Source organism: Pongo abelii, chromosome 1, assembly GCF_028885655.2.
Source record: "Pongo abelii isolate AG06213 chromosome 1, NHGRI_mPonAbe1-v2.0_pri, whole genome shotgun sequence".
In the NCBI taxonomy this organism is placed as follows: domain Eukaryota; kingdom Metazoa; phylum Chordata; class Mammalia; order Primates; family Hominidae; genus Pongo; species Pongo abelii.
In genome coordinates, this window is record NC_071985.2 from 29,197,672 (window position 1) to 29,220,737 (window position 23,066).

Here is a 23,066-nt window from a genome sequence, read left to right on the forward strand (position 1 = left end):
AGGGGGACATACTGTTTACACCAGGCCACTTCATGGGACATCAGCAGCTCTATTATTGCTGCCTCCTGGTCAGGCATTCATCAGCAGTTTAATTCGCTATGGCAAGAATGAGGAGGGGAGGAAAGGAAAGGAGGGAGTTTGTGTAAACAAGCTTGGAGATTCTTCATGATTCTATGAAAGTAACCTTTCAGAAAGGGATGTGCTTTGAGAATTTGCTAGAAAGGGATAGTGTAAATGGCAGTTACCTTACATGTGCTATTTGGTACACTTTTAGTATTTGCTTTTTGAAATCATATAGCTAAGTTACCACCGTGAATCACGTTAAGAGACTTCCAAGTAAGTTTGAGGTTTTCTGGAATAAACCTCACAGGCATTGCATACTGAAGTGGACACATGCATTTCTAATTTCAGAAGAGGTTCCAGTGTGACAGTTATTATTACATATATAAAATAGTGCTGGTGCTGAGCTATAGTATTATATTTATTTCAGACCCAGATGGCCACATCTTAAAGAGCCCACTGATATATACTTGGCTTTTTCTGTAATGGATTTTTGTTAATATTTGTGAATGACATAGTTAGGCATTTGTGTGTGAGGCAAGTTGTCCTTAAAGATATCTACTAATTCTTCCCTGATAGTATTAAGTGGGTTCGTTTAGTCATAATGTGCCACAGACTTGCTTTTTGGCTCATCTAAAATGTGCCTTCCTAAGGGTGTGCCGCTTTATGGCATTATAACCTAATGAGTAGAAAAGAAGAAAACTGTGCTACGCAATGGGGTCAGAGAAGCAAGGAGGCCTGATATAAGGCTTTATAAATTTGGAATTTATTCTAAATATGATCAGAAACCACATTATCTGATTTCTGATTTTTCAAGCTCACCTTGGCTGTTCTGTGGAATAGGTGTAGTTAGTTTTCCTTTTATTTTTTTCTTAATTAGCTATATTATTCTTTTATTTTCTTCTTAATTAGCTGTATTTCTCATACTCATGAGGGTCGTGGGCCTCTTTATTTTGCAGTATTTCATTTTGATGTGCCACTGTTGCAGCTGATTCTGAGTGACGTGGACAATGATAGCATAGTTAGAATGCATAAGTGTTAACACACTTCCTTTAAATCTGACCTGTAAAGCATGTCTTCTTTTTTCAGCAAGGATATACTAAATCTAGAGATAACCTAAATCAAGAAATCTCTAGGGATAAATGTAAGGATCTTTAACTGATGTAGTTAAAAGCTGAAAGATGCTTCTACTCATTCTAAAAACACATAAAAATACTGACATGTAGAACATTTCTTCATTTGGATAAAATCGGAATATTTACAAATGGCCCTAATGGATGAGAGTAGCTTGGTGTTCTTTGTCTTGATAGGTTTGCTCATACTGTGACTTGACAAACAGAGCAAGTGAAAATTGTTGATAGACCTCATTCACAACAATTTTGGGTGTACCAATTATTTCTAGCTGTTCTTATTATCCATCTTTGAACACCTGTACCTTGTCATGGGTCATGTGTACATGGTGAGGGAGAATGCATTTGGGCGACAGTAAAAGTAGGCAGGTACAATGAAGTTCAGAGGTTATCTAGTTGTTCAAGTTATCCTGGTTGTTCAAGAGAGCCTCTTTGAATTTGGATCCTTTCCTTAGAAGACATCTTTGCTAAAGATGGGTGGGAACAAAAATGGCACTATGACCAGGGTAAGGACTATGACCTCTCCCTTGAACAGCAGCATCAACCAGAACTTTCCATATATAGCACCATTATGAAGTTTTGCTGAGCAAAATGTTTTATACCAGGACTATTAGAAATCTACTCAGCTGAAGTAAGACTCCTATTTCTACTACCATCTATGATTATAAACAACTCCAGAACTATAACCAGCTCCAGAGGCAAGAATTAGAATAAATTTTGGCAGATGTGTGAAATGTAAAAGTATATGCTCTAGTTGCCTAGTTAGAATGTAAAGGAGTGGAAAGAGAACCTTTTACTCTCTCTTATTAGGAACAGATACCAAGCTCAAAACCTACCTCCTCTGAGAGTCTGAGTCTTATCCACATTAAAGAAGGAACCAGGATTGGAAGAAGTGGAATGTCTTGAAGTCAACTTACAGTGTGTCAAGGCATTATAATTATAAAAACAATTATAGAGGCCAGGCGCGGTGGCTCACGCCTGTAATCCCAGCACTTTGGAAGGCTGAGGCGGGCAGATCACTTGAGGTCAGGAGTATGAGACCAGCCTGGCCAACATGGCAAAACCCTGTCTCTAACTAAAAATACAGAAATTAGCTGGATGTGTTGGCACATGCCTGTAATCCCAGCTACTTTGGAGACTGAGGGAGGAGAACTGCTTGAATCCGGGAGGCGGATGTTGCAGTGAGCCGAGATTACACCACTGCACTCCAACCTGAGCAACAGAGTAAGACTCTGTCTCCAAACAAACAAACAAAAAACAATTATAGGATTCTTCACCAGTTGCCTTGGTTTGAGGTTATTATAACCAGAAGAGGGTAAACTTTTCTTCTGCGTTAGTCGGGCGTTACAGAGATGGTGTGTTTTGCTCTTCAGGAGTGCTGCGGTAGTGTGTAGATAAGCCACAGGAGGGAAGCAAAGAGGAAAGGAGCAGCAGCCACTGCCACGGAATGCTGACATGGAGGCCAACTGGCTGCTACTGAGTTTGGCAAATCACCAGAAACTCCACAGTGCTTTTTATCTCCACCAGTGTGTTAGCTCTTTGAGAGTGGTTTCTTATTTTTATGGCAGAAAATGACTTTTATGTTCAGAGTGACAGTACTGGGATCTGGACAAGGCTTTCTTAGGAAAGGAGAAAGCCTCTTTTTTTCTGACTCTAGGTTGATTCTGATTCTGATTTATAGGTGTTAGCTATAATAATGGCTTAGTGAAGAAAGCATATTTTAATATACACTATCGGCCGTAGCCAACTATGTCCAAGGAAATGTACATCTGTGACACTGGTAGGCTTAGGAGCTTTAATAGTTTCTGTGATAGAAGACAAACATCTTTCTGCTATAGCTATTTCATGTCTGTATTCATCTGCTCAGGCTGCCATAACAGTGTACCATAGGCTAGGTGACTTAAACAACAAAAACTTATTTTTTCGCAGTTCTGGAGACTAGAAGTCTAAGATCAAGGTGCCATCAGGGCTGATTTCTGGTGAGGCCTTTCTTCCTGGCTTGCAGACAACTGCTTTCTTGCTGTGTCCTCATTTGGCCTTTCTTCTACATACACATGCTGGGAGGGAAAGAGCGAGTTCTGGTGTCTCTTCCTCTTATGAGGACACCAGTCCTATCCAACTCTTATGAGCTCATTTGCATTTAACCTAAATTACCTCCTTAAAGGCCCTATGTCCAACCAAGTACAGTCACTTTAGGGTTAAGGCATCAACATATGAATTGGGGTGGGGGCAAGGGGACACAAGTCAGTACATTGGCAAGTGTACTGAATTGGGCAAGTGACAAAAGTAAGGTTAAGGAATTTCTACTTGCCTATAAGTAAATACAATAAGAGACTGAAAAGGCAAGCAGAACAAGCTTTTAAAATGGATTGGGATAGAAGAAAAGGTAAAACAAAGATCTTCCTCTATACTAACTTGACTTTAAGTGACATGATGACAAGATAATGGCGGCTTGGGGACATTGGAAAAGAAGGTAGATGCCATCTGCTGACTGATGATCCTATAACAAATAGTAAATAGCTTTGTTGGTTTTTTTTTTTTAAGAGTATTATAAAGGCTTTTAGTTGGTATTACAATTTTTTTGCTATGAGAAAGAAGTAATTAGAGAAGAATATTTTGTTCAGCCTTATGCTGTATAGGGAATTGAGGCAGTTTGGGAAGAAGCTTGAAAGGCTTAATTTAATTTCATGGCAAGACTGATTTAATGGACTTTCCTTCATTGGTGTATTAAGGCCAACGGTAGAAAGTATAGACTTGGGGATTTGCTCAATAGTAAATAGGTAGTGGTTAATAGGTGGTAAATGGGTAGTGGTTACTGGATCAGGAATCACAGGAAGGTTCTGGGTCAAGGTCTTCAGTTAAGGTAGGCAGCATGGAAAATTTCCATTCAAAAGAGTCTCTGAAATGTGCTCCATCTGTTTTACAGAAAGTGTTATAACTGTTTAGAGAGGCAATTATGATTTAGCAGATTAACAGGGAATAAAAGCATGCTGGTCAGATAGAGGCCCCAGAGAAATGTTTGTTTATAGGCTGAGAAGTGGAATATAGCACGACCTGATTGGAGATTCCTAGAACATTGATAATCTGGGATGATACTGGAAAATGTTTTGCCTTATTTCGTTATTTTCAGTAGACTCTCATGCCACCTGCCACACAGGAGACATGAGCATTGGACTGGCCAGAGGCGGAAGGAGAACACTTACACCGTAAGGATATGCCCTAGGTTATCCTCTGAGGCTGGGCAAGGGTCTGCTTCTCATTAGGCTGTTTCTTATTAGGACTTTGGACTTTGGATTATTAGAAACACTCATTTTGCCGAAGATCTTCCTCTCTATGTTAATACAAGCTTGGTCTAGCCTAGTGATTCTCAACCATGGGTGATTTTTGCCTCCTCAGTGGATATTTAGCAATGATTTGGCATCATCTAGAGACATTTTTGGCTTTCACAGCTTGAGGGAGGTGCATCTAGTGAGTAGAGGCCAATAATTCTGCTAAGCATCCTTCAATGCACAGAACAAAGGATTTTCGGGCCCCAGATGTCAATAGCGCTGAGATTGAGAGACCTTGGCTTATTTAGCCCATGGCTCTTAATGTAACCCTCCCAGTCTGTCTTTTTTGCCTTTTTCCCATTTTGTTCTCTAAAACTTCTTGACCTTTAGAGCATTTGATCTATAAGATCATTAATTTAATTTTAGTAGAATTTGGTGAAGTGATTTGCTGTTGTGAAAAGTGCAGCTAAGTAATTGCCAGGAAACAAAAGTTAGTTTAAGTTCTTCTTGAATCTTTGGCCAGAGCAACAAGTTGTCCAGGCTTGGTCTCTGTGGCATTACTTATGCCTAAATGCTTAAGCTCCATGTAGTCAGCTGCACCTTTTCCTTTCTCTTGTTTATAACTGCTAATTTTAGTTCAAATCTGCACTCCTTAGGCATTCCTACAGAGTAGCTTCTGTTAAGTGAGTTTTGGTTTGGTGATTGGGGCCTCTGGTCTTCTACCAGGGATCTGGCTGGGTGGAGTGGGGAAAGGGAGCCTGGGACCTGACTACTGGTTAAACACACTTGCAACCAAGCATCCTGCTTTTAGCCCCATCCATACCTTTACTTCTCGGGGGACCTGGTGCCAATGGCTACGGCTGCTGGTGATTTTGCAATGCAACTAGGGCAGCTTCTCAGCTTTCTTCTCCATCAGTTTAGGAGTTAGCTTTCTAGGAACTGTAAACTCAGTTACCACCTGTTCCTTTGCTTTCTAGCTCTCACATTTTGTGCCTTTTCTCCTCGTTTTTGTTCGTTTTTTGGAGGAAAGTTTTTTTGTTCTTACTGGTTTTGCCTTTAAAAAAATTCTTTTACTATTGTTCTTAGTGGTGCTGGGGAGACTGAGAGTAAAATTCATGGTTTAATTTACCTTGTTTACCTAGAGGCCAAATAGACTTTAATTTTACACATTATTCTACTCCTTGCTTTTTCTATTTAATGTAATTTGGAGGTTTTTCCATATATGTAAATTACTTCATTCTTTTCAAGGAATACTATTTTATTGTATAGCTGTACTGTGATTTATTTAATCACGCTTCTGCTGAAGGGCATCTAGTTTTCCTTTGCTCTTTTTCTTTTCTTTTTTCCTATAATGAGCAATGCTGCAATAAGCACCTTTATGTCTGCCATTCATCTTTGGTTACATGTTGGCACATAGTGTCATAATTGAGAATCCGACTGCCTGAATTTCTGTCCCAACTCTGCCACTTACTAATTATGAAACCTTGGGCAAGTTATTTAACTTTTCTAAGCTCAGTTACCTCATTTCTAAAGTGGTATTGATAACAATACCAAATTCATAGTATTGCCATGAGGATTAAATGATATATGCTTAGAATAGTACCTGGAGCATAGTAAGTGCTCAATAAATGTTAGCTAGCCTTATTCCATCAGAATAAATTCAAAAGATATATACATTTTCCTATTTTTTTTTTTTTTTCTGAGATAGGGTCTTGCTTTGTCACCCAGGCTGGAGTGCAGTGGCACGATCATGGCTCACTTCAGCCTCGACCTCCCAGGCCTCTAATTTTTCAGTTCTTTCTTTTTTTTTTTCACAGATGGGGTCTTACCATGTTGCCCAGGCTGCATTTTACATTTTGACAGAAATTGTTACATGGTGCTTCTAAAGGGCTACCCAATTTGTATTCCAAATAGCAGTGTATGAGAGTACCTTTCTTTACTTGTTGTTTACAGAAATAAAAACAGCTCTGAGCCAGTTGCTTATTATCATTGGCTGTGTGCTATTGTTTATTTTTTTAAGTGAAATATTTCTCTCCACCCATGTTTTTAACAAATACTGTATTGGGAAACAAGACTGTGAGAGATGAATGCGCTTTTCTCTTGCTGTTCTCAGGTATTTGAAATTGTTGACTCCTAGTATGTTATCATACTTTAGTCTTTGCTAAACCAGATCAATGTAAAATGCCATTTCAGTGTTTTAATCTATATTTTAAATTTATGGGTAAGGTTTGTCATCCTTTCATATGTTTTTCACTTATAATTCTTTTGGGGAATGCATACCATTATCTTATTTTTTTTCTAAACTCCAATAGCAATTTAAGGTTCATTGCACTTACTTTAGCTATTAAATCTATTCTGATTTATATTGAGTGAGAGTTATTTCTTATTTACTAGTATTGTTTATCCAACTAGATGATAGTTTTTGAGCAGGAATTTTTTTGTCACTTTCTTTTACTCCATGGCACCTAGATTTATTATGTAGTATTAAACAGTTGTGGTCAGACAAAGTGACATGTGCCTGCCTATAGTCCCGCCTACTCAGGGGCTGAGATGGGAGGATTGCTTGAGCCCAGGAGGTAGAGGCTGCAGTGAGCTGTGATTGCACCATTGCACTGCACTCCAGCCTGGGTGTCAGAGCGAGACCCTGACTCAAAAAAACAAAAACAAAACAAAGCAAATAAACAGTTGTTCAGGCAATAGAGAAGTATACTTTTTAGTTTTGGAGTTCCATTGTAATTGTTTATGAAATGAATTTTGTATGAGTAATAAAATATATTTGACACATTTATTATAGAAAATTCAGGTATTACAGAAAAATACAAAGAATAAAATAATCCATCCCTAACATCTAAAAATGATCATCATTATTAACTTTAAGGGGTTCTGCATGGCTCTATACAAATAAAGGGGTCTTTGGGGGTCTTTCTTTGGCACTATATGAATAGAAAGTTGAGTGGGCAGATGAATGGGCACAAAGAACACTTTATGAAAATGAGATCATATTATATATACAATTTAAGAACAAATGGCAGAATTAATCCTACTTGAATTGACAGTTGAAGTAAATAAGAGTTACTGAATTAGAGTTAAGTTCCTCTAATGCTAGAAAGAAAGGTAATTTTTAAAATTGAGATTGAAGTTATAGTTTTTTTGTGATTAATTTATTTGTGAGAATTCTCCTTTGGGCCCCTTCAAATCAAATTTAGAAAGAGTTCATGCCTTTCCTTATGTTGAAAAGATCTCAGGATCTTTCATTTGAGAATTTTAGTCTCTGATCTGAAATGTGGCCTAGACTAGTACTTTTCATGCTATGTATGAGAGAGCTCTAGGGTTCTACAGAGGTGCTGTGTAGCTTCCTCATTCGTGCTTTTATCTATTGCATATATTGAAATTTTGTAAAAAATGTTGTTTGGGAATAAAAAGTTCTGCTATCTAAAAAAAGAAAGTTTGAAAAATATTGAGCATTTTATAGTTAGTAGCAGAATAGAAAAAAAAAAGAAAAAAATCCTTAGTAACTAGTAATATAGTGACGTTTACTTTCTTTTTGTGTTTCAAAACTGCTGAAGCACTATGTGTCTTGCTTTAAAAGTATAGATGAGTATTTTATTTCTATGGCTTAGGCAGTAAGCTGCTGAGAATTACAGAGAATGTGCTGACAGCCCTTAGATTACACTGGATCTTACTGGTACCACTAAAATGTATAAATATCTGTGAAAGGTAGCACAATGACAGTAACAACATAAATTGCAAATGATGGACTTACCGTACGAAAGTTGAAAGCTTTGAAAAACTACTCCTGGCTACTTCAGTGACTACGTAAATACTACAATAGCTGAAAAACCAAAAAACATTGGCCACTGTGTTTACCCAGTAATTACCAGTCCCTATAATGCCAGCTATAGTTGAAAGGCTGATTTAATTATTACAGTTTTATTGTCTGCCTGCATTGTGTGCTTAAAATCAAAAGAAAGAAAATTTTTAAAGTATATGCTCTATCCCATATAGAGTTGTTTAGAAAGAATTTCTTTTCATAATGCGCATTAGTGGCTTCTGTATTTTTGTAGATTAAGAAAACTTTTTTACTGGTCTTAATTCAAAAAAAATTCTTGAAGTTTAGGCCACACTAAAATATAATTATAGATTCCCTCCCCTCAACGGCTAGGATTATGTTTTATAGGTGCATTCGTTCATTCATTCATTTTTGCCTTTATAAAAGCAAGTTTTATTGTTATTTACCATAGTAGTTTCAGAAAGAGGAACAGATTAGCTCAGTCCAACATGATTGGCAGCTGGCAAAATCTAGTGAAGCAGGTGTTCTGATTGCTTTAATTTGGGGGATTTAATTTGGTTGCTTTTAATACTTTGCATCTAACACTTCAAACATAATGCAGAATAAATATTTCATCTCCTTTCTTTTTGCTTTAATACCACACCCACCTCACTTCAATATGGAAATATCTTCATTAAATATGATTTCCAAAAGAACAAGCTCCCTGGAGAATATAGCCATGAGGACAGTGCATAAAAAGAAAAACTCAAAATAAAACTCTGTATGATAATTTTCTATTCTAAGGAAACAAAAGTTTCCAGTATATGAAGAAATACACCCAGTCTCAGATGCACTAATAGGTCTGTGAGAAGAGGTTGTGGTATAATAACTGAAAACTGCCAGCTGTTTTCAAGATACTCAAGTGGTAATGGTGCACCTAGCCCAGCAGCAGCCCTCAGAAGAAGCCAGGGTGCTCTCTCCATGTAGGCCAGCGTGTTAGTCCATTTTCATGCTGCTGATAAAGACATACCTGAGACTGGGCAATTTACAAAAGAAAGAGGTTTATTGGACTTATACTTCCACGTGGCTGGGGAGGCCTCACAATCATGATGGAAGGTGAAAGGCATGTCTCACATGGTGGCAGACAAGAGAGCTTGTGCAGGGAAACTCCCCTTTTAAAAACCATCGGAACTTGTGAGACTCATTCACTATCAGAAAAGGGCAGGAAAGACCCACCTCCATAATTCATTTACCTCCCACTGGCTTCTTCCCACAGCACGTGGGAATTGTGGGAGTTACAATTCAAAATGAAATTTGGGTGGGGACACAGTCAAACCATATCAGCCAGGTACAAAAATCCATCTTCAGCTTTTGCCTCCTCCTAAAGCTGTCCCATGGTTGGGCTGCACTGTGTTATCCACAAACGGGACAGAGGGCTTTTCAGCAGCAAGCTGGATCCTACTCGTGATGACGCACATGGACTGAGCCACTGGAATACCAGGTGGCACCAAGGACTTCTACTTATCAGGGTCAGCAGTCTGAGAGCCTGGACTTTTTCATAATTGCTGGAACCGGCTGGGCTATTTTGCGCGGATCTTTGGGGACTCCACTCACCTGTGTTCCAGGAGCGAACCTCTCTGAACACCCACTTCACAGTGGCAGGGAGGGGACGGGCTGGCTCTCAGAGCCATGGAGCTTAGTGCAGCCACCACGACGACGATGATGGGGGAGACTGCATGCAAATTCAGTGTCAACTTTAGTAACAGAGTGGGGGAGGCAAGTTTTGGTGGAAAACCCAAGGTCCCTGGTGGAGCACCTTTAAGCAATGAGGTGCTTTTTTTGTTTCACATTTCAGGCATGGCTTGGGAAATTACCTTGTCAAATGATATTATTTTTGGATCACTAGCTTCAAGGGGGCAGTGTTAGAGACTGTGGGACCCATTATTGTTGGGGAAGTTTTCCAAAACCCTAATTAGTAGGCAAATGCCCTTATGACACAAAGCAAAATGATGAGCTTGCATCTTGTCAGCCACTGAATGTGTGCTGATGCTCTATTAGGCTTCCCAGAGCATTGTTGTTTACAGCCCTATTTCTTGCCTGAGCTTTCTGGAACTGGCACTGGACATCATTTTGTTGTAAAACCTAATACTAGCTCATTGTGATCCAGCCTAGAGAGGGCATTTCCTAATCTCCACTATACCGATATTTTCATCAAGTTATTTGTGCTTAGACTTGAGACTTCCCTGAAAAATCTGGCACTGGAGTCACTTCAGATGGACTCACACTCTTTATTCTTGGTTTGTATTTCTGCAGCCCTTCTGGAGCAATACTGTGGCGGTGTTGTACAGGATACATTAAAGCAGAGAGAGAGAGAGATGTGAGAACATCGAGGGTCTAGTCATTCTCATGGATTCTGACCCACAGGCCATTTACTCATTCTTCCACAGACCCCTGATTTTAGAAGTGAAGGACCAGAGTTCCTCTGTAAATTGTCCAGGGACTGTGTGAATAGTATTGGTATGGTTAGTAAAAATCCACTTGTTCTTTCTAGAGCTTGATTTCTTTTCTGGAAAATGAGGAATTTCACTCAAATGATCCCTGTAGTTCCTTCTGTTTCTGTTTAAGATTGAATCATCCTGTCAGTTGGCTTCAAGAGGATTATGACACGTGTAAGAAGGAGATTGTTGATCTGTACAGACAAGCAGTTCTAGGACCTTTGATTACATTGTCTTGCACTTAGTACTACAGTTTCTTAATTTGTAGATTTATTAAAAGAAATTTGATTTACCTGAGGATTTCTCCCATCCACACCTCCAGCGGTTTTCTGTTTTGAATTTGCTTCATAGTATGGTAAAATTTACTCTGGCTGCGGGCAAAATATTATAGCTAAGCTTGTGGGGAAACAATACATTTTTACCTCTTTATAATTTTAAGGGTATTATTTGGTTTGGGTTGTTGTCATTAGAGGCTTTTTGTCCTAGTATTGAATCTGATATGTTGAATACTGTGCCTTAGTCACAAAGAAGTTACTTTAGAATTTCATGTGACCAGGAGCTTGCAGTTGCAATAGGTATACAGCTGCTCCCCCGTGTGGTTGTGGATCCAAAGAGCTTGTGGAGCTTGTATTAAGAGCACAACACCATTGCATTTTGTGACGAGTTAGTGTCGTTCTTTTTTTTTTTTTCTTATTATACTTTAAGTTCTAGGGTACATGTGCACAACGTGCAGGTTTGTTACATATGTATACATGTGCCATGTCGGTGTGCTGCACCCATTAACTCGTCATTTACATTAGGTATATCTCCTAATGCTATCCCTCCCCCCTCCCCCCACCCCACGACAGGCCCTGGTGTGTGATGTTCCCCACCCTGTGTCCAAGTGTTCTCATTGTTCAACTCCCACCTATGAGTGAGAACATGCGGTGTTTGGTTTTCTCTCCTTGCGATAGTTTGCTCAGAATGATGTGACAAGTTAGCATCATTCTTGAGAAGCACAACTAAAAGTTTAGACCTAGAATTTTATGGCACATCAAACTCTAATGATATAATAATATCATATTTTCTAACCTATTTTTATAATATATAATGCTCAGTTGTACATATCCAACTTTACCATGGCAAACTAGGAGGATATATTTTTAGTACCACAGTAACAGAGTAAGTTGGAGAAGTAGAAAGGACATAGAAAATAAACTGCAGTAAAGAATGATGGAAGATTTTGGCTTTTTGCTTCTTTATTCCCCCATCTTCAGTGGATGAAACCGGAGTGCTAATCCACATCAAGTTTTATTCTCAAGTTTCATGTAAATAAAAATGTACATGTATAAGATGGCTAAGCAGGTTAGGGATATCATAATTGATTATGGAATCATTTTTCTGAATTTGCTTCCAAGCAAGTGACATCTATTTCCAATGCTTTTGTCATGGTTAGTCCTTTTGGGACAAAATTCATGTTTGCTTCTGGGATCACTTATATAGTCCATTTGTTGGGGTAGCAGTAGACAGCTTGATCATAATCTGACACCGAATTTTAGGCCCAACTAAGAAGACTATGATACAGTGGTATTCTGTTCTCATATCTCTTTAACTTGTACTTACCATGGATATGTCAGCCAGAATCTTGAACTATTAAATCTTAGTATTACTTAAGAAAAAACATTACTAAGGACTGAATATACTAGCTTTAGGTTGATTGCTCATTGTCATGCAGTTTCAGGTGTAAGAATAGATAATATATTATTCTAGAGATAGGGAATGCTGTTATTTACTCATATATTCTATTAGTGGACTGTGCTACATGTGGAGTTGAAAAATAATATAAGCCATAGGCCTTGCCAACCAGAGGGTGTCTCATCTAGTGTGTGAGAAATGCGGTCACAGAATAAACAGGTAGCAGGGAGTAGTAAGACTTTTAATTGCAGTAAGTTTGAAAGAAGGTTAGGAGTCAGGGTAGGATGGGTTTGCCAGAGGAACTAGATCTTCTGATGGAAAGACAGAAAGGAGAGGGAAAGTATTTTTAAAGTAGTTCTTGAAGAAATACCTCAAGAATACTCTGGCTCACATATTCAAATATAGTGGTCATCTTGTAGTTCTAAATCGACTCAAAGAACTACAGAAAGATTAGGCTGGAATAAAGTGACAATACAGTAGTTCTTTTGGAGAAAAGGGTTTTCATCGAATATGAGACTAGAGTCAAATATCATGTAAAGACAAGCTTCCAATGAACTAGTACAGCTACCCACAGAGATGAGCAGGGTGATAGAATGGAAAGACCACCTGAATTAAGAATCAGGAAGCCTAGATTTTAGTTTGGGCTCTGACACTAATTCCATGGCTGGAGCACATCCCTCAACCTCCCCGAGACTCCATTTTCTTTATTATAAAATTAGATTTTGGACCAGTTGGCCTCTGAATGTCTTCCATCTTTGACTCTTTGTCTTTTCTGTGCATATAAACATCAGATCTAATCCTTGTTAGTGGCATTATTTTGAAAACATGGAACAGAAACATATGAACAATATTCTTTATTGATAAAAAAGAAAAGCAACTTTTATAATATTTTTAGGATTTACTGATTAAACATAGTTTTGGAAGTGTGATAAGAGGAAGGAATCTATTTGTATAGATGCACAATTATTAAAACAAATTTTTTGAGAACATGCCCAAATAAGGGCTGTATTCCTTTCCTGAAGCATTATATTGATTCTTTTTTATTGCATTGAGATGGAGATTTTAGGATAAGAGTCAGAGACCAATCAAAGAGTTTTGGACCCTCCTAATTTCTTGTCAAACATAATGCCTAAATAATATTCCTATATAAGCTGTCCTCTTCTAAGCTCCTACCTGAAAGTGGATCTCTAATCACTTAGAAGGTCCTGTACCTCACAGTTGATATAATTGGAGTCTCATATATATTATTGGAGGCAACCATAGGGTAATGTTGTCCTCAGCTTACAGGCAAGCCATCATGAGGAGTGATGTGTTGGGTAAACAAAGACTATCCTACAGCAGAAGTTGTGGAACCAGGGAAAAATTTAATTACAACTAAGTTTTACCTTCATAACTTTTATCGTTGGGGGATAATTGTCTAATTTATCTGTAGAAAAATAAACATTAAAAACAACAAGCTAAATACAGAATTCCTTAAGAAAAGTAGAGCTTTAATAAAATGAGATTTTGCCAATGCTATGTTCTCCCTGTCTTGCGGGAGATGGTGCAGCCTCCTTAGCTTATTTTGCTTGAGAAAAAAGTTCCAAATCTGTTTGTTTCCTAATATTCCCATTGCAAAAGAAAAATAATTGCATGACTATCCCAGAGGTTTCAGGCTCATTTTGGGGTATTTCTAAAGATTCCCTATAACCCATATTTTATTTGTGTTTTAAACATTTCTTTGATGGTATCCCAGCAAGAAATAATTTATTATTCCTAGAAATATAATACTACTATAACATTTCTGACTAGGATGATTTTCTGTTTCTAAAATCTTTTAAATTTTATAATGCTTATAATGCATGCTTATTACAAGTTTTTAAAAGGCATGAAATTATAATTTTTTTTATAAAAGGAAATTAACCTGCATAGCCTTCCCCTCCCTTTCCCTCCCCTTTTGAATAATTGAATCTAAAAGACATTAAGTAGGGCTGAGTTAGGTAGGAGTCTACATGACATCAAACCTAGAAGCTGTAAGAGAATAGATGGATAATTTAACTACATGACAATAAAAAATTCTACATGGAAAAAAATAAGCCATCACAAATAGGAAAAACTATTTGCATCTCTTATGTTTAAAGGGCCAATTTTTTTTTTTGTATGTAAATAGCGTATACAAAGCAATTAGAAAAAGAACATCAACCCAACAGGAAATCTACAAAGGAAGGAACAAACTGTTCATAGAAAATTATGCAGTTTGTTCTTTTCCTTTACATAAAAATGAGAAATTTTCTTAAGTATATGAGAAAATGCCTAAATTCTCATTAATAAGAAAAATATAGTTTAAAAGTATATTGGGATACTACCTTTTACCTGTTAAACTGACAGAGACCCACCATTAAAATATTTTTTGAAATGCCTGTGAAAAAGCAAGCACTTCCAAACATTGCTGATGGAATTACAAATTAGTACAACATGTGTGGGGCAGAGTTTGGGAATATTCAGCAAATTTACTAATACACATTCCCTTTGACCCAGCAATTTTACTTCTGGGAATTTAGCTTACTGATACACTTCCACACAAACTGACAAATTTATAAACATATTTATTGCAGCGTTGGTAACAGCAAATGATGGTAAGCAATACAAATGTCCACGCATATAGGGAACTGGTTAAATAAATTATAGTACATCCATAAAATGGAATACTATGCAGACATTAAAACGAATAAAGAAACTTCGTGTGGAAGTGGAATGAAGTCTAAGGAATATGTTAAGAGAAAAAAGCAAAGTATAGAAGTATGTATATATTATGCTACTATTCTTGTAAGAAAAAGAGAGGAAAAGGGTAGTAAATGTGCATAAAGTATGTCTGGAAATACATGTAAGAACTGATTGCATTGTCTCTAGAGTTAACAACTAGATGGCTAGAGTACAGGAGTATAAGAGATTTTTCAAAGAACACGATTTTATAGCTGTTGAATTTTTAACCATGGGGATTTACCTATACAATACATAAACGTCTAATGAAAAAGAGAAAACACCTGTAGGCCAAATAAAAAGAAAGACGCATAATATTATATCAGATGCTTTTATAGATCCTATAACTATAATAAACATCAGATTTTTTTTCTTTGCTGTCTAGCCGTCTCTTTGTAAATAGGATTATTCACTAAATTTCCTAATGCTGAATTATTCCTGGAGTGATTCCTATGTGACTTTTTTTTTTTTTTTTTTTTTTTTCCTGAGACAGAGTCTTGCTCTGTTGCCCAAGCTGGAGTGTAGTGGTGCAATCTCAACTCACTGTAACCTCCACCTCCTGGGTTCAAGTGATTCTCCTGCCTCAGCCTCCCGAGTAGCTGGGATTACAGGCACACGCCACCACACCTGGCTAATTTTGTATTTTTAGTGGAGATGGGATTTCACCATGTTGGCCAGGCTGGCCTCAAACTCCTGACCTCCTGGCCTCGGCTCTCCAAAGTACTGGGATTACAGGTGTGAGCCACCATGCCTGGCCACTATGTGACATTCTTTTAATGCCTTGCTAGTTTATATTTGTTTATATTTAAATTTTTTGCATTAATATTCAAAACTGAAGATTTGTTTATAGTGGGTATTTTGTTTGTCAGTCATCTTTGGCATGTTTTGATAAGGAATATTATGAAACTGTATGAGAATTGGAAATATTTCCTTTTCTATTTTTTCTTCCCCCTCACCCCTTGAGGCAGGCAGGCTGAGTTTGAGTACTCTCGGTATTTTTGCATGTGCAGTAATTGTAGTTTTACCCACAGGAAGAAGAAGGAAATACTTGCAAAACACAAAAAACTTCCTGGCTCCAAGATTGTGTTTTATCCTTATCTCCAACTAATGATCTTATGGTGATAGCTCGAGAGCAAAAAGCTGTATTTCTAGTGCGTGAGTATCGTATTATTTTCAGTGACCTTTATTTTGATGCATTGGATAGAAGAGAAAATGGATTATGTGAAAAGAATATAATGCTTTTTATTTATTTCTCTCTCTCTCTCCCTCCCTCCCCCCCCCCACCCCCTCCCTCCCTCCCTCTCCATTTCCCTGTTTCTCCCCCTTCCATTCTGTTTGTTTTCTCCCTTTTTTCTTTCTTGGCTGTAGCTACCTTAGCGCTCTCTATGTGGTACCTCAGGGGCAGTACTGTGCCTTGCTTAGTTCTTGCAAGGGACAGTCAGAGCTAAAAAGTTCATTGACCTTTTCTTATTAACAATGTGAATGAGGTGATTTTCAACTCTAATTTGAAAACTCATAATATTATAGATTTCTGTTTGGGGCATAATATTTTAACTCATAATTTTTTGTTGAAGATTAAAATTGAGGTTTTTTTCATATCTTATAGATCTCCAAACCTTACTGATCAAAGTGAGAGTATGTGTAAAATGTGTATAGAATGGTCTTACAAAGCAAATTTACCCTCAAGTAGCAAAGATCTAGTAGAAAAATTTTCTCCGTCATCTGAAGATAAAAGTAGTCTTAAACTAGGCAGGGTGGGCATAGGAATTAATAACTTTATTCTATAAGAACTGTGACAACATTATATAGGTTGAATTGGGGGAAGGAGAGGCTGAAGGCCAGGAGACTAGGTGTATTATAAGAATCTTATAAACATTTTTATCTTATATTTACCTATAAAAAAGACCCAAGTCAGTTAATACACAACTGTTAAATTTTGTAATCATATTCTAAGGGGAAAGAGCAAAATTTATAAATTACTCTTTTAGTATATTATAGCTAAAATTAGTTTATATGATATCTTAATTCTTTCAGCAAAATGGAAATATAGTGATAAAGGAAAGGAAGAAATGCAATTTGCTGTTGGCTGGAGTGGTTCTTTAAATGTCGAAGAAGGGTAGGTGCCAGTTAATTTTTGTTTCTCTGTGTGTTACATGTATGTATGAAATTATTTGACTTGTAGGTGAATCTATTAAAAAGTTTCATTATTTGGTTGGGTGCAGTGGTTCACATCTGTAATCCTAGCACTTTGGGAGGCCAAGGCAGGAAGATCATTTGAGCCCAGGAGTTCGAGACCACCCTGGGCAACATAGTAAGACTCTGTCTCTACAAAAAATTTAAAAATTAGCTGGACGTGGTGCGCACACTTGTAGTCCCAGCTACTTGAGAGGCTGAGGCAGGAGGATTGCTTGAACCCAGGAGTTTGAGGCTGCAGTGAGCTATGATCATGCCCTGCATTCCAGCCAGTGCAACAGAGTGACACCCTGTCTCTTAAAAAAAATTATAATTTTTTAAAATAAGAAAGAAATTTCATTATTTGATATGTTTAGTAAATGTATATGCATCCTAACTTTATAGGCTATAGAGAATGATTCGGTCAGCAAATTTTATGTATCGTTTAATTATGATTTTAAAAAATTCTGTTGGAAGATTTAAGGAAGAATTCAAAAAGAAATCTCATAAAGTCCTTTTTACATTTTGTCTTTTCCCTCTGTTCTCCATTACTAATTTTATTCATCTGAAAAGTCAAGGGCAATCATTGTCTTCTCTGCTTTGCTGATATTGGGCTTATACTTGAAGGGTACAGTACTACATTAATTCTTAAAACTCATAAACACTTCAGAAATGCAATTTGGTACATTAGTTTCCTGCTGACCCAGTAAAGCTTTTATAACCATGATATCCAGTATGGTGACATGATGGAGCTGCTAGCCTAGAATCTTGAGCCCAAAACTGGTTTTCAGTTAAATTTTTATGACTCAAAACTGTCTGATCAGAATGAGTAAGAAAATCCTTCATACTTTGAATTCAGATAAAAGACAGCCAAGTGGAAGTGCCTAGAACATGCCTGGAACATTGTAGATATTTGAAATATTCTCTATCATCAGAATAAATGGTAATATTTCTCCTTACACCATTTAGTCTAAGTGTTTTAAAGACATTTGATCTCTGTCAGAAATGCAAAGCAAACATAATACTTTAAAAACAGCGAACAAACACAAGGATGAATTTTTGTTCATGGATTACCCAGTATGATGTATGGCGTAGAAGTGTTTATAGTTTCTTGGATAAGCTGGTGATGATCCTCAGGTTCGACAGATTTAACAAAAGTCAGTGGGTAGGAGTTGTTTTGATTTTGAGACTTAGTTTCTGAGCTCCTGACAAATATTTCAAGTCTACATGTCAGAAAAAAAAATCTTTTTTATTTAACATCACACCTAACGTGTGCTTAGAAATAGATGATCAGAGCAGTTTCTGCAAAATAGAAAAGAAAACCCAGCAAGTTGAAATATGTAAGTTCCTAAAATAGTGTACCCTGCAGAAACACAGTTTGCATGTAACGTGACTGGCAGTTCCTCAACCATTTGCCCAGCTCCTCATCTCAAACAAGAGGCAGGCTGAAGTTCTTAGCTGAAGCAGAGGAGAGGGGAGGGAGGGAGATAGTAGAAAATGGCTGCGTGGGGATCATTTGAGCTTTGCTCAGTTCTGTATACAGTCAGTTGTGTAAGTAAAGTTTTGCTTTCTGTACTTTCATGTTTTTCATGACAATACAGAGTGAAAAATTATGTTTTTTATTAACCTCAAATGCATGTGGCATTACATTTTGTGTGAATGAATTTTATGGACCTTACCGGTGGTGGAGTTTTACTGTATTTTTCCTTATGCATCAGATAAAACTGGTTCACAGAAGTTGTCTTCCAGTTATTATCCTTTAACATCCAATGATAGAGAAATAAAAGTAATTGGTAAGTTCAGTGGGTAAGCATATGATTTTGTTTTTGTTTTTAGGGAATGTGTAACCAGTGCTCTATGTATCCCACTAGCAAGCCAAAAGAGGTAAGAATAAATAAGAGTTATCTGTTTTCTTTGCTTTGATTTATGAGTTGTTAAGATAATACATTTTGTTTGTAACAGGAGTTCCACTGGGCGTCCTGACTGGACCTGCATTGTGGTGGGTTTTACTTCAGGTTATGTACGCTTCTACACTGAGGTGAGTTGAGTTTTCAACAGCTAGAAAACACTAGTTGACTGCAATATCTGGTTATGCATCCCCTTTATACTAGTTTGTGACTTTATTACCTGCTGCCTGAAAATGTGTAGTTGATGCTTTATGGGGGTAGAGGCTGGGATAGGCCATGGCAAGTTCTGGTAGAAGCTACAGAGAAGAGGAGCTGTATTCTGAAAAGAGTGTACCTGGTGTCTCTGGAAAACTGTTGGGGAAATGGTACTCTTTGCCTGGCCATACCTGCTAAGGTATATTGGAAAGAAAACAAGCAGGGCCCTTCTCTGTGTTTCCTCCTAGAATGGTGTGCTCTTGCTTGCACAGCTTTTGAATGAGGACCCAGTACTTCAACTTAAATGCAGAACCTATGAAATACCACGACATCCCGGCGTGACTGAGCAGGTAGTGTAAAAAATTGTGTTCCAACAGTAACAGTGGCATTATTTTGAAGCAGTTTCTCTCCTCTTTTTTAGGTAGAAACTTAAAAGATATCTTTGTCTTGTGGCACAGTTAGTTAGCTCTGCTATCATAGTCTAGAAATATAATCTATTTGTAGCTGAGTAAAGAATACCAGTCTTGCTTTTACTTATTTAATGAAATATTATATGTTTCATTCTACAACAAAGTAAAACCCTTTAGTTAGAAGCCAAGAAAATTTCTTATTTTTAGAATTTAATAGTGACTTAAGGCAAAAAATATGATATTTTATAACCTTATATCTTTTTTTATTTGGATTTAGGTGCCAAAATTACCCAAAGTAAAAGAAAAAAAATTTGGCCTTCTTGTTACTAGTGATACTACCTTGTACTTAACTGTTTCTCGGAAAAGGGGTTACTAAGCTTTTGTTCATAGTGGAAAATACATATATTCATTGAAGATTTCAACTGAGAAAATAATACTGTTTAGTATCTAAGGCTCTAACTTCTTAAGTGCCTTGTAACATTTTGGTTGTCTTAGTCAAAAAATAATTGTAGGGCCATTTAAACCAATATGCTTTTATTTGTTTTGCAGAGTGCATAGTCAAAACTATGTAATATGCCTTCCCTTTGTTGTACTACTTGGCCTCCAAAAGATTTCAAGTGAACAGATGTATATACTGTATGCATTTGTTAATTTAATTTGCATGGGAAATGGACTGGAGCTGTAAAAGAATCTTAACTATCTAGTAAGAGAGACTAGGATTAAAATCTAATATATCTATGGATGAATTAATCAGTAATATAAAGCAATACCTAATTTATTGCTAATTTATTTGGACAGAATACATTCTGTACAAGCTTAGAGAAAGAGGAGTTCAATTTGGACCAGGAAAATAAGAAAATTTCATTGATGAGGCGAGATTTGCATTAAGCCTTGAATAATGGGTATAGAATTTAATTAGGTAATAGAAAAGAGGGGAAAATGTTTCAGGTAATCAAGAGAAAATTTGAGAGAAGATTTGAATGTAGAACTATATATGCAACAACAAAGAAACTTATATTATAAAGTAATGAGAAACTGTCAAATAAGCAGAGTGGCCAAATTTTGCATAAATTCAAAAGCCAAGTGAAAAAATAGAATTGATTCAGGAAATGAGAGAAACTCCTAAAGATTTATGAGAAGGAAGTGATATAATCAAAGGAATATTGAAGATTTCTTTCTTCAGGATAAACTGGAATTAGGGAGGCTAGTTATCTGGTTTTTTAAGTTATCTGTAACAGATGTGGAGTGCTGGGAGCCAGGACTGAAATGGCGTATGGGAAGAGAGAAAGGACCAGTACAAAAATTATTTTGGAGCCGGGCACGGTGGCTCACACCTGTAATCCCAGCACTTTGGGAGCCCGAGGTGGGCGGATTGCCTGAGCTCAGGAGTTTGAGACCAGCCTGGGTAACACGGTGAAACCCTGTCTCTGCTAAAATACAAAAAATTAGCCCGGCATGGCGGCATGCACCTGTAGTCCCAGCAACTTGGAAGGCCGAGGCAGGAGAACTGCTTGAACCTGGAAGGCGGAGGTTGCAGTGAGCTAAGATCTTGCCACTACACTCCAGCCTGGGTGACAGAGCGAGACTCCGTCTCAAAAAAAAAAAAAAAAAAATTGTTTTGAAGAAGAAATTAATAGGACCTGGTTATTGTGTAGAGATGTACAATTTTTAAAAAATGAGCTAAAGATGTCTCTAAGATACTTATCCTGAGGAATGCCATTGTCAAAGTTGGAATAGGGGACTACATTGGCAGTAAATGTTATTAAATGAGGTTTTGCACATGTTGAGTTTGAGGCGATGGTAGGAAATAAAATCAAGTTACTGGTATCATGTAATGATACAAAACTGTTGTATAGGCACAGAGACTAGATTGGACACGATGGTTGAAGTCATAGATAATGAATGAATTCTTTCAAGTAAAGAGTGTAGGAAAATAAAACTGCAGGCTGAAGACTTAAGTCTTAGTAACTAATAATACTCATCGTAAGGAGATAGGAGAAATTGAACTATTAAAGGAAACAAGGAACAGCTGGAAATCAAAGAAGATAATCTGTGAACTGAAAAGAACTTTCCAGAGATGTTTTTCATTTTTCTAAAAATTGACTGGATGATGAAGCTTTTTAAAATACATTAAATTTGGTCATGTCTGTAATACTCTTTTTTAGAACTGGTGGAAAAATATAACTAACATTTAAATATTTTCTTGCTATTTGCTGTACAAACCAAGAAAATCATCTCAAAATTTTTATCAAGAAGGAAGTATTTGTTATTACTCTGTATGCTACGTTAAACAGCTCTGGATCTGACACTTCAATTTATATATCAAAAATATCTTCTATTTGCTTCTTTTTAATATACTCCCAGATTTGTCAGAGATCACAGAAGCGCATTTCCTCTAATTCAGTTCTAGGAGCAATGAGTGTAGTACGGGTGACAGCAGGTCATTCGTTGCAGGAGAGGATTCGAAAGAGAGGAAAAATCTCCTGGAATTTCAAAGAAATTTCTTTTGTATAATAGCTTCTGTAAAAAAGATCTTCTCTGTCATCGAGCACAATATTTACAGATTTGGGGCCAATGGTGTTTGTATTAGTGTTTTCTTCAGGAAGACTACCTGGTTTTGGAGAAACTAACTTGCTAGTGATTAGGTCTTTTCTGTTTTCTAGCTCCCCAAAGTCAGTGAGGAGGCTCTCTCCCTGCTGCTGTGCTCACTGGGCCATGCATGCTTAGTCTTGTGAACTTGTCATGTGAGAACACATGCCATGTCCCTTCCCCACTGGCTTATGCCCCTGTGGCCCAGAAGTCTTCTTTAAAAAGAGAAACAGCCTGACAGTCCAGTAGAAAAAGGAGCAAGGCAGATTTCAAGAGAAGAAATTGGCCCAAAAGCATATAAGAAAATTTTGAGCCTTAATAATAATCTAAGAACTATAAGAAAATACAATGAGATAACTTTTCATCTTTTGGATTGGCAAAGATAAAGATTAACAAACTTTTGATGACAATATAGAGAAACAGTCACTCTCGTGTATTATTGGTGGAAATATAAGTTGATAGGTACTTTTTGAGGCAACTTAATATATATGAGAATGAAAATTGTGAATACTGTATGACCCAACAGACCCACTTGAAGGAATTTACACTAAAGTAATATCTTACTAACATGAAAAGATATAGACAGAAGAATGTTTATTGCAGGGATGTTTATAATGATGAAAATATATTAATTCTTAAATATTCTTTACTGCGTAT

The 23,066-nt window shown here is 37.1% G+C and overlaps 1 protein-coding gene across 1 annotated transcript in view; it reads left to right on the top strand.

The window, feature by feature from the left end:
* The window catches only part of RAB3GAP2 (RAB3 GTPase activating non-catalytic protein subunit 2), a 121,021-nt gene that overhangs the window by 39,079 nt on the left and 58,876 nt on the right, over window positions 1-23,066 (top strand). The window contains exons 3-7 of the mRNA XM_002809438.6: window positions 16,168-16,291; window positions 17,171-17,252; window positions 19,145-19,192; window positions 19,271-19,346; window positions 19,659-19,760. Of these exons, the coding sequence (XP_002809484.2) occupies window positions 16,168-16,291; window positions 17,171-17,252; window positions 19,145-19,192; window positions 19,271-19,346; window positions 19,659-19,760 (432 nt within the window). The remainder of the gene's footprint in view (window positions 1-16,167; window positions 16,292-17,170; window positions 17,253-19,144; window positions 19,193-19,270; window positions 19,347-19,658; window positions 19,761-23,066) is intronic.